The sequence below is a fragment of the Microcaecilia unicolor genome, chromosome 7 (assembly GCF_901765095.1).
Source record: "Microcaecilia unicolor chromosome 7, aMicUni1.1, whole genome shotgun sequence".
NCBI lineage: Eukaryota > Metazoa > Chordata > Amphibia > Gymnophiona > Siphonopidae > Microcaecilia > Microcaecilia unicolor.
This window is the reverse complement of record NC_044037.1, coordinates 174,911,896-174,927,069: the sequence shown is the minus strand read 5'-3', so window position 1 is coordinate 174,927,069 and position 15,174 is coordinate 174,911,896. Positions and strand designations below refer to the sequence as shown.

At 47.9% G+C, this 15,174-nt stretch overlaps 1 protein-coding gene across 3 annotated transcripts in view; it reads left to right on the top strand.

Annotated features, from left to right (window-relative positions):
• The window catches only part of LOC115474191 (ras-related protein Rab-5B-like), a 141,030-nt gene that overhangs the window by 87,602 nt on the left and 38,254 nt on the right, over window positions 1-15,174 (top strand). For all 3 annotated transcript variants that reach the window (XM_030209551.1, XM_030209549.1, XM_030209550.1), the window contains exon 3: window positions 1,694-1,845. In XM_030209551.1, the coding sequence (XP_030065411.1) occupies window positions 1,694-1,845 (152 nt within the window). The remainder of the gene's footprint in view (window positions 1-1,693; window positions 1,846-15,174) is intronic.

Here is a 15,174-nt window from a genome sequence, read left to right as displayed (position 1 = left end):
TCTGGCTGAGTGGCAAATTTGGCCATTGTGCTGGGCGTGGCTCCATCTCTGTCAGGATGGCCTGATCCATGTGCTCTGTCCTTGGCTGGGCTTGGCGTTTCTTCTCTGGCTGACCTCTTGGATTTTTTTCCCGGTGCTGACCCGGTACACAGGACCACTTAGGGGCTGCTTTGGATGGCCCTTCAGGCCTTCTGCCATCTAGCTATAGCCCTTTGTTCTGGCTGGCTACTGCTTTACCGCTTTGTCGGTGGACCTAGTTCTGGTCTTTCCAGGTGGTCTTCTGTACAGCTTCTTCCGGTTTACATGTTGGAGACTCTTGGTTTCCTGCTGAAGGATCTTCGTCTCTTGAGCAGCTAGCCCCTACTGATTCCTTGGTTCTTGACGGGCCTAAGGGCTCTGCTGTGGTGTTCTGAGCCAGGTGGGTTTATTCTTCTGCGCTCTTCCCGATGGTCCAGGTGGAGTCCGTCTTTACCAGTTGATACCTTCAATTTCACTCGATCTTTGCGGGCTCCGTTTCTTTATCCAAGTCTGCGACTGGATACATGCCCTTGCCAGGTACCTTTGCAGTTCACTCTTGCTGTTAGTTGGTTCTGGTCCGGGAATCTTCCATGTGGGGGTTCTGTGTAGTAGGAGTAACCGCGCAGGCGGTAGACCTTATTGGTTCTTTCCTGGTTGAGGAAACTCTAGGGTTCCCCAGCCACTGGAGTGTTTTCCCCGGTGATGCTATTTCATCAGCTTGACATGGGGTTTTGGGTCTTGGTTCCCTTTGGTGGCCTGGTTCTGTGTACCGTTGGGTGTACTTTTTCCTTGGTGGCAGCATCTCTAGTGCTACGCTGGTATTCTTCACTCTGTTCTTCTCTTTAGGAGTTGTGCTGTCCTGCCCTAATTGTGAACTGCTCGGGTACATCCCACTCGTCTCTGGATTGATCTGTGGGACGCTATGGAAGGTAAAATTAGTTCTTACCTGATAATTTTCTTTCCATTAGTCCCAACAGATCAATCCAGAGGCCCTCCCTTTCTTGTCATTGATTGATTGTGGGGCTGTTTTCTTTTGTTTAGGTTCTTGAGATTTTCATTGAGCCATCAAGCTACAGTTTCTCAATTTGGAGATTTTTCTTCGGGTGCAGTGGAGATGATGCCTACTTGGCCGATGTACGGGCAGGAGAGGGTGTTTATGTTGGATTTATTTCTTCTTTCACTGCTTTGGTATCGACAATACTGAGGCTAAGATGGAGGCACAGGTCCATATATGGCAAACCTTTGAGGCTCTCTCTATCTCCACCTGCTGGTAGAGGGACATAACCCACTCGTCTCTGGATTGATCTGTTGGGACTAATGGAAAGAAAATTATCAGGTAAGAACTAATTTTACCTTACTTGGCTAAATTGGCACCACACCCCTGAATATCCCCATCCCCCCTGCTGTGGGTTTTTTAAATTTATGCATATTAGGAGCTTGTGCACTTAACAAAAAAAAAGTAATACTTTAACACTTCTGTTCTGTCTTTTTGATGAATATAAGCCAGAGTACATCAGTAAAGAAATAATAAATACTGTGTGCCAAAAAATCCAGTTAAGTGCATTCAGCCAGTCTATGTGTGAAATTCCTTATTTTTCATAGCTAAGCTTTTGAAATTGTACCTTATATCACTGCTTAGGAATGTTTATGCATTTTGTTTTTATTTTCTTTGTAGCTGCTTTCCTTGCACAGTCGGTGTGCTTAGATGACACAACAGTAAAGTTTGAGATTTGGGACACTGCAGGTCAAGAACGATACCACAGTCTTGCACCTATGTATTACAGAGGGGCCCAAGCTGCTATAGTAGTATTTGACATCACTAAGCCGGTAATAACCTCAGAATTGAAATGAGAAACTACTGTGATGTACTTCTATATGCATGTTTTCATTTGTAGGTCTTTTTAAGAGAATGTTCAAAGCACTTTTTGTATGGTGTTACAAACCCTGGACATTTCTGAAATAGTTCTCTTCAGAGCTAGCATTAAAACTTTCTGAAGCCTATAATGAAGCTTGACAGGTGTACTTCTTTTCTCATCCTCTCAGCCAGGGCTATTGCAAAATAGTTTTTAATGCCTTTGGTTGTTCAGAATAATACTAGTGTTCTGACAGTAAACAGCCTCACAAAGGTTTTACAGTTACAGACAGTAAGCACCCTGAGAATTTGTTTGAAAGACATCTAGGGAAAAGCTCTAAGAGACCAACATTTAAATGAATTATTCTCCTAATTTTGAGATGTGGGCTTCTAATTTAGTTTATTTGAACATCTAGTAGAACTGTGTTCCTAAATTTATGCTCAAAATTTCAGTAACCTTCTAAATTTAGAAGCTTAAAAATGAGTGTCAGGTGGATTTAGGACAGAGAAAAAAAATTATCCTGAATAAGATTTATAAATCTAGGCAAATGAATAGCAGGCCCGAATTTAGTAGTACGACTTTTATTTCATGTGTTAGACTGTAAATAGGAAAGAAATTTAGGAACTTATCTTTTTGCGAATATTGGGCCTTTTTTAAAAAATAAACTTTAGATATTGTTTTTTGTAATCTGGTAATGGAAAGTAAGTTTAAGTTAAACACAAAATCCCATATTTTCATATTATGACTTCCTTTTCTGTCTCTTTTGTCCACATTGGTATTGTCTCTTCCCTTTCTTATGTTCTTCCTATTTTGTAAATGTTTCTCAGGACTGGATTTAAGATATTGGTGCCCATAGGCAGGATCTAAGAATGGCGGGAAAGAGAGATTTCTCCCCCAGAGATTATAGAGCACAATCCTAAAGCAAACAAAATCAGGCTCTTGTTTAGCCAGGTATGTGGTATCTACAGAAGTTGGTGCCCTGGGTAGTTGCCTGTGTTACCTATGCTTAAATTAGTGGCTCCCAAACCTGTCCTGAGGGGAGAACCCTAGCCGGTCAGGTTTTCTGGTTATCCACACTGAATATGCATGAGAGAAATATATATGCAGTGGGAGCAGTACATGCAAATCAATCTCATGAATATTCATTGCAGATATCCTGAAAACTGAAATGGCTGAGGTTCTCCCCAAGATAGGTTTGGGAACCACAGGCCTAAATCCAGGCCTGATCTCTCTTCTCCTACTCCATAGAATGTTTCCTTTCTTCCCATCTCCTACTGTCTTTTTTTTGTCCTCTATCTGTTCTCTCATAACTTATGCATCCAGCTTCTCCTATATAAGCACACAACTATGGAACGCATTACCAAACGTCGTGAAAACAACGTATGACCACCTAAACTTCCAGAAATCACTAAAAACTAACCTGTTCAAAAAGGCATTTAACCTACCAATCCAACTTAAATGCCTGAACCCTGCAACACAATGAAACCAAAGCTCGTACTGGACATAACTTAACTCTTCCTCCCTACGATTCCCTAATGTGTCTGTTGCACATGTTCTTTATTCTACCACAACATCACTTCGTATTTGTTCATACCAGAATTGGCGAACACCATTACAGTACTATGTAAGCCACATTGAGCCTGCAAATAGGTGGGAAAATGTGGGATACAAATGTAACAAATAAATACATAAGTATTGCCACACTGGGACAGACCAAAAGCCCATCAAGCCCAGTGTCCTGTTTCCAACAGTGGCCAATCCAGGTCACAAATACCTGGCAAGGTCCCAAAAAAGTTCAATACATTTTATGCTGTTTATCCTCTTCCTTATCCTGCTAGAGTAGTTCAGACCAACGGGCTATGTCCCCTTATCAGCAAGTAGAAGCAGAGAGCCTGGAATTGTCCAGTAACAACATCATTAGCTCAAGATTGTTGCAGCCCTGGAGCTTTCCAGTGCTCTCTGCCTCCAACAGATGGGTGCAGTGTGGACTGGTGCAACAGGTGTTTATTATTGTCAAGCCTGTGGCCCTCAGGTAAGTATAAGGACCTTTTCGTCTGATTAACCTTGTGGATTCTGCCCCTGCCTCAGGGTCAGGCCATGTAGGTCCTGATCTTGGTGAGGCAAAGTATTCCTTATACAGCAGCCTCAGTACCCTATCAGGAGGGGTGAATAGTGGTTTTTGGACCCACTCAACCCCTCCCCTCCCCCCGCTTCCCTGACAAACAGGATTTAGGGGTTTTTTTGTTTTTGGCTTTTTTTCATTTGGGACTTCTGTGCTTTGAAAAAGAAAAGAAAAAAGACAGGAAAAGGAGCAGCAGCAGCCACTTTCATCAGCTGGGGAAACCCTCTGTGGGCATGAAGGGATCTCCCGATGTCAGGCGGGTTGAGAAGGGGTTTCCCTGTGACCAGGTTGATGATAATTAATTGATTTTTGCCTGATCATGGCTATGGGTGTTTGTGTGGGAGCTCACAGAGAAGCAGCACTGGCAACTCCTACTGTAATACTTATGATGGAGATATGGCCCTATGCTGCCAGAAGGGGTAGACATGTATTTTACAAGAATATCATGTTTAGGGCAATCTTTGATTCCTGTCCAGCAGGACCTGCAGCCATTTTGGGGCCAGGTGGCATGTCTCTTGTGAGGCAGATATCACTGCCACTGTAGTCAGTGGTTGTTGGGGAACCCCCTGTCCTGCCCTTGGTATGGTTCTAGTTACAGAGGGCAGTTCCTTTTCCTTCTGTAATGCTTTCAGAAGGCTTCCTGTCCTCTGAGGCTTTCTCTAGTAGAGGAGATTTTAGGTTACTCATTGACTGATTAAAATTGGATCCAGGAGAGGAACAGGGCCCAAAACATCCCTAGGTTGTTCACTTGGTTTTCTGGAGGTCTCCAGGACCATGTTCCTCCCACCTCGGAAGGAGGAATGAGGTGCTGAGGAGGAGGGGGGTGGTTCAGTAGGTAGCCTTTCCCTGGAGGAGGAAGAACGCTGTAGGGATGAGGACAAAGAATCTTTGATTATTATTGTGTTCCATAAAGAGGAGTTATCTCTAAGATTACAGGGTCATGTCATCTGTACAGATTGGGGATCCTGCCACTGAGGAGAGGGCAGAAGGAGATTCAGTCTTAGAAGGGTTTCATATGCGTTTCATATGTCGTCTAGAGCTTTATCTCTCCATAAAGCCCCCAGGAAGATGGTCCTCTGAGTGTGAGTCTCCAGAAGCAGTTCTGAAAGGGACTTGGGTCATGAGAAGATTTTGCTTTGATTTAGATCCCCTCTTTTGCTTTTCAATAGTTAATGTGTTTATAATGGTGATCATGCATAATACTACCATTCCTAAAGAGCTCTTGGCATAGGAAGTTAGAACTTCCGCTTAGAAATGTATTTGTTTTGTTGGCCCTGAGGCATCCATCTGTGGAGGGTGTGTCACCTGCACCTTACTGCGTTGGATTCAACAGTGTCAGAGAGTCCAGAGGTACCTTCCCGGCAGATGTCTTGTGTGATCTGTTGCAAATTGGTTCCAGATCCATGGCCTCCATGGTGGTGGCACACAGGTAGTTTTGGCTTCTTAATCGGTTTGTAGATTCAGCCTCTAAAGCATGCCTAACCAAGATCCCTTTCAGAGGCAAGCTGCTGTTTGGGGAGGACCTAGTAAAACTTGTGAAAGATCTGGGTGGACCTAGACCTCAGAGGTTGCCTATCATTCCTGCTCATCATTCATAAGGTCTACAGGACAGGCCTATCTTAGAGATTGGGGAAGGTTTTGCTCTCCTCTTACTACTTGTTGCAGGTTTCACAAGAGTCAGCCCTTTCTCAAAGCCCATGAAGGTCATGGATTCTCCTGTTCAAGGTGCCCAATGAATTGCAACAGATCCTTTTCAGGGTGATCCAGGTGAGAGGGGAGTCATATTCATCTTTTCTACCTGAAGAGGGTCCACATTAGAGTTGAAAGAACCCATTTCTGATGCCTTTATGGTGCATCCCTGTGACTCAGCAGCAAAAAGGCAGTGGTCACCAAAATCATACAATGACTTCTCCAGTTGAGGGCCATTTTGTTGGTTCCCTTGGGGAGTAATCAGTCTGAGTGAGGTACTCCATTTACTTCATGGTTAAGAAAGGATATATTTTCCACATGTTTGTTCATCCCTTCAAAGAAATGTAGTAGATTGGTGAGGCAAGATTTCCCTTCACTAAATCCATGTTGGCTTTGTCTCATTAATCCATTTTTTTGAATATGCTCTGTAATTTTGTTCTTTATAATAGTCTCTACCATTTTACCTGGCACTGACGTCAGGCTCACCAGTCTGTAATTTTGTGGATCACCTCTGGACCCTTTTAAAAATTGATGTTACATTGATCACCCTCCTTTCTTCAGGTACCATTCTTGATTTTAAAGATAAATTACATATTACTACTACTACTACTTAACATTTCTAAAGCGCTACTAGGGTTACGCAGCGCTGTACAATTTAACATAGAAGGACAGTCCCTGCTCAAAGAGCTTACAATCTAAAGGACAAGTGAGCAGTCAGTCTGATAGGGGCAGTCAAATTGGGGCAGTCTGGATTTCCTGAAAGAGTTAGGTGCCGAACGCAGCATTGAAGAGGTGGGCTTTAAGCAGAGACTTGAAGGTGGGCAGGGAGGGGGCTTGGCGTAAGGGCTCGGGAAGGTTGTTCCAAGCATAGGGTGAGGCGAGGCAGAATGAGCGGAGCCTGGAGTTGGCGGTGGTGGAGAAGGGTAATGAGAGGAGGGATTTGTCCTGTGAACGGAGGTTTCGGGCAGGAACGTAAGGGGAGATGAGGGTAGAAAGGTAGTGAGGGGCAGCAGACTGAGTGCATTTGTAGGTAAGAAGGAGAAGCTTGAACTGAATGCGGTATCTGATTGGAAGCCAGTGAAGTGACCTGAGGAGAGGGATGATATGAGTATATCGGTTCTGGCGGAATATAAGACGTGCAGCAGAGTTCTGAACAGATTGAAGGGGGGATATGTGGCTAAGTGGGAGGCCAGTGAGGAGTAAGATGCAGTAGTCAAGGCGAGAGGTAATGAGAGCGTGGACGAGAGTTCGGGTGGTGTGTTCAGAGAGGAAAGGGCGAATTTTGCTGATGTTAAAGAGGAAGAAGTGACAGGTCTTGGCTATCTGCTGGATATGCGCAGAGAAGGAGAGGGAGGCGTCAAAGATGACTCAGAGGTTGCGGGCAGATGAGACGGGGAGGATGAGGGTGTTATCAACTGAGATAGAAAGTGGAGGAAGAGGAGAAGCGGGTTTTGGTGGAAAGACGATGAGCTCGGTCTTGGACATGTTCAGTTTCAGGTGGCGGTTGGACATCCAGGCAGCAATGTCGGATAAGCAGGCTGATACCTTTGCCTGGGTCTCCGCGGTGATGTCTGGTGTGGAGAGATACAGCTGGGTGTCATCAGCATAGAGATGATACTGGAAACCATGAGATGAGATCAGGGAGCCCATGGAAGAGGTGTAGATTGAGAAGAGAAGGGGTCCAAGGACAGATCCCTGGGGAACACCAACAGATAGCGGGATGGGGGTGGAGGAGGATCCATGAGAGTGTACTCTGAAGGTGCGGTGGGAGAGATAGGAGGAGAACCAGGAGAGGACAGAGCCCTGGAACCCAAATGAGAATAGTGTGGCAAGAAGTAAATCATGATTGACAGTGTCAAAAGCGGCGGATAGATCGAGGAGGATGAGGATGGAGTAGTGGCCTCTGGATTTGGCAAGGAACAGGTCATTACAGACTTTAGAGAGTGCTGTTTATGTCGAGTGTAGAGGGCGAAAACCAGATTGAAGTGGATCGAGCATGGCATGAGAGGAGAGAAAATCAAGGCAGCGGCTGTGAACGGCGCGCGCTCAAGTATTTTGGAGAGGAAGGGTAGGAGGGAGATGGGGCGGTAGTTGGAGGGACAGGTAGGGTCAAGTGATGGTTTACTAACAATAATTCTGCAAGTTCATTTTTCAATTCTATCAGTACTCAGGGATGTATACCATCTGGTCCTGGTGATTTGCTACTCTTCAATTTGTCAGTTTGCCCCATCACAACATCTTCCAGGTTTACAGAGATTTGATTCAGTTTCTCTGACTCATCAGCATTGAATACCATTTCTGGCACTGGTATCTCTCCCACATCTTCCTCGGTAAAGACCGAAGCAGAGAATTCATTTAATCTTTCCACTATGACCTCGTCTTCCCTGACTGCCCCTTTTCAGTCGGATCCTTCTTTCATGTTCTGAAGGCTTTTCTTTTAGCTCTAATAGCTTCCTTCACCTCACTTTTTAACCATGTTGGCTGTCATTTGGTCTTCCTTCCTTCTTTTTTAATAGCTGGAATATATTTGGCCTGGGCTTCCAGGATGGTATTTTTGAACAGCATCCAAGCCTGATGTAAATTTTTTACCTTCGCAGCTGCTCCTCTAACTCTTTTTAAATTTTTTTTTACCGTTCTCATTTTATCATAGTCTCCTTTTTGAAAGTTAAATGCTAACATATTGGATTTCCTGTATTTACTCCAAAGCCGATATCAAATCTGATAATATTATGATCACTGTTATCAAGCGGCCCCATCACCATTACCTCCTGCACCACAGATCATGCGCTCCATTAATGACTAGGTCTAGAATTGTTTCTCCTCTTGTTGGCTCCTGAGCCAGCTACTCCATAAAGCAGTCCTTGATTCTATTAAGGAATTTCACCTCTCTAGCATGCACTGATCTTACATTTATCCAGTCAATATCGGGGTAATTGAAATCACCCATTAATATTTTTTCCCGGTTTGTTAGCTTCCCTAATTTCTGATAACATTTCTACATCTGTCTCTTCATCCTGGCCAGGTGGATGGTAGTACACGCCTATCACTGTCCTTTTTCCCTTTACACATGTAATTTCAATCCATATGGATTCCAAGATGTGTTTTGTGTCCTGTAGAATTTTTAGTCTATTCGATTCAAGGCCCTCCTTAACATACAATGCTACCCCTCCACCAATTCAATCAACCCTATCACTGCAATATAGCATTGTCTCTCCTAATCAATGACCCCTTTCCATTCCCTTCACCCATTCTTGACCCGTTTATTGCTCCCTTAATTTCTATAGGTAATATTTTGGCAACATAGGTAAAATTGTCATGCCAATAAAATTACCGGAATGTGTCTGTTTTTTTTTTTTGTCAGTGTGTCTGTCTGTTGCACTTGCCTTCCCCATTGGCAGCTGCTAGGCTACAGCAAGTTGCAACTCCCTCCAGCCCTGCAGCCTATTGGACAGACACCTCCAGCCAATAGTCTGCAGAGGGAGGTGGGAGCAGTAGCTAGGATACAGAAGCATGGAACTTGCTGCCCCAGATCTACAGACTTACAGGAAAAAATATTGGGGGTGCTCAGGCACCCACAGACCTAGCGCCTATGGTCAAGGTAAGTGTGGACCTGAATGCTGTCCTTGCAGAAGAAGACTGCTACAACCATCATCACCTTGGAAAAAGTTCTCAGTCGTGGACAAATCAAAGGGGAATACCTTGAATCAGAAGTGTAGCGAGGGGAGCTGACACCTGGGGCGGTTTGCCGCTGCGCCCCCCCCTCCCGGGTGCGGCACGGCGCGCACCCCCCCCCCCGCCGGAGCGCAGTCTTACCAAGGGGGGTGGGCGGGAGGACCGCTCTGCCCCAAGTGCAGTCGCTGGGAGCTGCGTCGGCTCCATTGGTTCCCCTGCTCTCTCTGCCCCGGAACAGGAAGTAACCTGTTTCGGGGCAGAGAGAGCAGTGAACAAGCGAAGACGACACCCCCCCCCCCCCCCCCCCCCCCAGCGGCATGCACCTGGGGCGGACCGCCCCCCCCCCCCCCCCCTTCCTACGCCACTGCCTTGAATTGATAAAACTTGCTTGATATACAGAAGCAAAGAAACTTCTTGTGGTAGTCTTTTATCAGAATGTGAAAGCATGCCTTAGGCAAGTGCAGGGATGTAAGAAACTCTTCCAACCTGACCACTATAATCACAGAGCACAAATACTCTATGTGAAAGTGAGAGATGCAGACACACTGACTGGCTGGGTGCCTCCAGGACCAGGTGGGAACCACTGCCTTTAGCCCCTTCCATTAAGTCACTTAATCAACTTCGTTCAGTGCATAATCATTGCACAACACAGCTCTTCAGGTTGAAATGCAGCTGGTACTGTGGCCTTCTGGTACATTGTAACTCTTACAGAGTACTGTCAGCATGGTTCTTGAAATCCTGTGCCATTCTCAAAAGTTTCTTGAGATCAGCACAAGATTTTGGCACTAGGTTAACAACATTCTGGAAGAGTGTGGTGCAGGAACACTATGGCACCAGCTGCATTTGAACTATAAGTCTTTCTCCCCAGCTTGAGATAAATTCTGTGCAGAAAGAATTAAATTATGCACAAATTCTACAATGCACCGTTGCGCAGAAAATGAGAGTGGAGGAGTGGCCTAGTGGTTAGGGTGGTGGACTTTGGTCCTGAGGAACTGAGTTCGATTCCCACTTCAGGCACAGGCAGCTCCTTGTGACTCTGGGCAAGTCACTTAACCCTCCATTGCCCCATGTAAGCCGCATTGAGCCTGCCATGAGTGGGAAAGTGCGGGGTACAAATGTAACCAAAAAAAAAAAAAACTCCACCAGTTCTTCAACACTCATCTTTCTTTCATTGTCAGGCCAAAACAAGCTTTAAATTTAGGATTCTTATGGAGCCAGGATTTGATACATACATGGCTATCCCGGAAACATCTTTTGCCGGCTTCCTGCTTTTAATATACCTAAAAAAAAATTTTACTATGCGTTTTTGCCTCCAACGCAATCTTTTTTTCAACGTCCCTCTTTGCCTTCCTTAGCACTTTGCATTTGACTTGACATTCCTTATGCTGTTTCTTCTTGTTATTATTATTAAGCTTCCTTGCACCTACTGCTACTCTATTTTCCACTCTGTGTATATTCCCGGAGTTGGTACTTTCCTCTCCGGAACCTGTAAGCCACATTGAGCCTTCTACTATGCGGGAAAATGTGGGATACAAATGTAATAAATAAAACACATCACACCCGTTTTTCATTTGATTTTTCTACTGTAGATTGACAGGATATTAAAGAATTTCTTGTGCCACAGCAAAGCACGTTTGATGAATATTCACTCTTCATAATAATTTTAAGAAGTGTAATGATGATTTTATCATTTTTATTGAGCCTATATATGTAGATGATGTTTCAATCTGAATTCACAGAGATCTTCACAGTTCTCTCTCTCGAGCTCGACAGAGATTGTGTTTGTTCTGATTCTACTCTGAGAAGTAGTGGCACAAGTAGAATGATGACAAGATGTTTTTATTGTATATTTCCATATCATCATGCTGATCAATCCATAGACTGGTGGGTTGTGTCCATCTACCAGCAGGTGGAGATAGAGAGCAATCCTTTTGCCTCCCTATATGTGATCATGTGCTGCCGGAAACTCCTCAGTATGTTCTCTATCTCAGCAGGTGGTGGTCACACACAGCAGCAGCTCTGGCTAGGTCTCCAAGCCTAATCTTTAGGTTTTGTTGAGTACCTGGGGTTGAGGGCTCTTCTTGAGCAAGTGCAAACCTGGTGGTGCCAGGTCCCTCCTTTTCTCCCCCCTCCCGCTGGCTCCGTTAAAAAAAAAAAAAAAATTTGACGTCCTTTAAGGGCGTTTATTTCAACGTTTATATCAGCGTTTATTGCAGCTGCTCACTGGGACACCAGTTCGTTACAGCTTGGAGCGAGAAGCAGGTAATATTACCTTTTTATAGCGGGCAGGGGGTTCCCCGTTCGGTCTCCACGTGGCTTATGGCATCAGAGGGCGAGGGCGCGAAGATTCGCTCCCCGGACCGCGTGTGTGCGTCTAGCGGGGATGCGGAGGTTTTCAAAGCCTGAATCGCCTTTGTTGGGCATCAGTTTGGAGTCCGGTCAGTGTCCCGGTTCTTCCTCCGGTGCGGCGGTTTTTCCCACCATAAGCGCCCATCCCCCGCTGCTCGCCCACTCCATGTTGGCCGGCCACTCTGCTCAGACGGCTTCTTCTTGGGCCGCCCTCGAGCTGGGAGACGTTAATGCTATGGTCGCCCTTGATTCGGGCGACGGCAAGAAAGCGGCGAAAGTTAAGCGCCGTTCTTCCCACGCGGCTCCTTCTCGGAGTTTCGCGCCGGACGCTATTTTGGATGCGCAGCATGTTTCTCCCCCGCTCTTGCGAGCGCCGGTTGAGGGTGCCTCTAGGGCCGTGGCCCAGGCGACAGAAGTGCACAGTCTAGGGGGTTTCTCCCATGAGTTCTTTTTGCTGCTGCATCAGGCTTTTCTTATGATAAACGCTGCCCCGGCTCCCCCCCCTGATCAAGGGGCTGAGGCCTCCGGAACCAAACGCCCTCGGGTGGACTTCCAGGCCCTAGAGGACTCTGTCTCCTCTGATGTAGATGAGGGCAGCGTATCAGAGTTCTCCCAACGGTCCTTTGGGGATTCCTTGGAGGAGACGGATTCCCGCTCGGATGGAGCGGATGAACCCTCTGCAGCATGGATCTTTTGCTCAGAGGATTTGCCCAACCTGTTAGTGCAGACCATGAGCATTTTGAAGAGTTCCTCTCCGGAGGACGTCTCTCCCTCAGCCTCTGTTGGCTCTGCCATTATGCGGGGGACTAAGCGCCCGCCTAGAACCTTCCACGTGCATGATTGCACACCTTGATTTCGGCTCAATGGGATTTCCCAGAAGCGAGCCTTAAAGTGGCTAGGGCTATGTCCCGCCTCTATCCTCTGCCTGAAGGTGAACGGGAGGCCTTTCTTGGGCCTACCATAGATTCTTTAATCACTGTGGTGACTAAGAAAACGGCGTTGCCGGTGGAAGGTGGCATGGCCTAAAGGACGCCCAAGACAGGAGTTTGGAGGCGGCTTTAAAGTCGTCCTTCGAGGCAGCTGCTTTAAGTTTACAGGCCTCAATTTGTGGCTCCTATGTGGCCAGGGCGTGCCGGACGCTTGCGCAGCGGGCTTCCCCCTCAGATCCTTCCTTGAGGGCTGATTGGCCAGCCCTGGAATCGGGCTTGGCCTACTTGGCAGGCTGGCTGTATGATGTCTTGAGAGCCTCGGCTAAAGGTATGGCTCAGACAGTCTCTGCACGGCGGTGGCTTTGGCTGAAGCATTGGTCTGCTGACCACGCCTGTAAGTCTCGCCTGGCTAAGTTGCCTTTTAATGGCAAGCTGCTCTTTGGGGTCGAGCTGGACAAGATTGTGACCGATCTCGGCACGTCTAAGGGCAAGAGGTTACCGGAGGTCAGGGCTCGGGCCAATGGTGCCCGCCCTGGTTCCTCCAAAGGACGGTTTCAGGAAGCCCGTCGGTATTGCCCGGGCAAGTCGAGCTCCTCTGCCCCCTCTTCCATCAAAAGGAATTTCTCCCCCCAAGCAGCATTCCTTTCGCAGAGACCGCCGTCCCGGAGGTGCCACCTCCGGGCCTCCCCCAGGGTCTTGTACCCAATGACGGGGCGCTGGTCCATGGCCCAGAGCAGATTGGAGGACGCCTATCCTCGTTTCTGGGCAAGTGGACCAGGGTAACTTCGGACGCTTGAGTGCTGGAAGTCATCAGAGACGGCTACAAGCTAGAGTTCTGCCGACCCTTAAGAATCGGGTTTGTGCACTCTCCCTGCAAGTCTCCGGTCAAGCTGTGGCAGTGCAGCAGACTTTGGACAATCTGATCCGCCTGGGTGCGGTCGTTCCGGTGCCAGAGATCCTCTGGCAAGGGACATTACTCCATTTCTTTGTGGTACCTAAGAAAGGAGGTTTTGTCCGGCCTATCCTCGACCTCAAGGGGTCAATCGGGCTTTGGAAGTTCGGCACTTCCAAATGGAGACTCTCTGTTATAGTGGCAGTACAGGCAGGGGAGTTCCTGGCATCCTTGGACATCAAGGAAGCTTACTTGCATATTCCCATCTGGCCTCCTCATCAACGCTTTCCGCGTTTTGCAGTTCTGAGGACACTCCCAGTTCAGAGCCCTCCCTTTCAGGTTGGCTACTGCTCCGCGGACCTTCTCCAAGTTATGGTGGTCATCACGGCCTTCCTACGCAAGAAAGGAGTACAAGTCCATCCTTATCTGGACGACTGGTTGATCCGAGCCCCCTCTTATGCAGAGTGCGGCAGAGCTGTAGACCGGGTGATTGCTCTTTTGAGCTCCCTGAGGTGGATCATCAACTGGGAGAAAAGCCAGCTGCGCCCGACTCAGTCCCTGGAGTATCTGGGAGTTCGATTCGACCCCCAAGTGGGCAGAGTGTTCCTGCCAGACAATCGGATTGTCAAGCTTCAGGCTCAGGTGGACAAGTTCCTACCAGCCTCTTGTCTTCGGGCTCGGGACTATGGGCAGCAGCTGTTGGGCTTTATGACGGCCACGATGGAAGTAGTGCCCTGGGTCAGGGCCCATATGAGACCTATACAGCTCTCTCTGCTGCAGCGATGGACTCCAGCTTCGGAGGATTACACTGTGTGCCTTCCCTTGGATCCAGCGGTGCGCAAGGCACTGAGCTGGTGGCTGAGGCCAGACAAGCTGTCCGCAGGAATGCCTCTTGTGACCCCTGAGTGGGTTTTTCGTCACGGCGGACACCTCTTTGTGGGCCTGGGGAGCCCACTGCTTGGGAAGGACAGCGCAGGGGCTCTGGTCCCCTGCAGAGGCAGAGTGGTCTATCAACCTCCCGGAACTCAGAGCCATTCGGTTGGCGCCTTTGGAGTTTCTCCCGGGCCTGGCGCTGAAGCCAGTACGGGTCCTGTCGGACAATGCCACGGCTGTGGCCTATGTCAATCACCGGGGAGGTACCAGGAACGCCCCTCTAGCCAAGGAGGCCATGAAGCTATGCCTGTGGGCGGAAGCAAACCTGGAACAGCTGTCGGCGGCCCACATTGCGGGAGTCATGAATATTGCTCAGGCGTTCTTGGACATCTCGAAGCGCTGGGGCCAGCCGAGCCTAGATTTGATGGCGTCTTCAGCCAATTGCCAAGTGCCGCGCTTTTTCAGCAGAGGACGGGACCCTCGATCTCTGGGAGTAGATGTTCTTCTCCCACAGTGGCCGACACAGGAGCTCCTCTTTGTGTTCCCGCCTTGGCCCATGTTGGGCAGGGTGCTAGGCCGGGTGGCAAAGCATCCGGGCCGGATAATCCTGGTGAGTCCAGATTGGCCCAGACATCCCTGGTATGCGGACTTGATCAGGCTCTCAGTGGACGGACCTCTGCAGATGCCAGCGGAGCGGGGCCTGTTGCTTCAGGGTCCCATGGTGATGGAGGATCCCTCCCCCTTTGGTCTTACGGCCTGGCTATTGAGCGGCAGCGT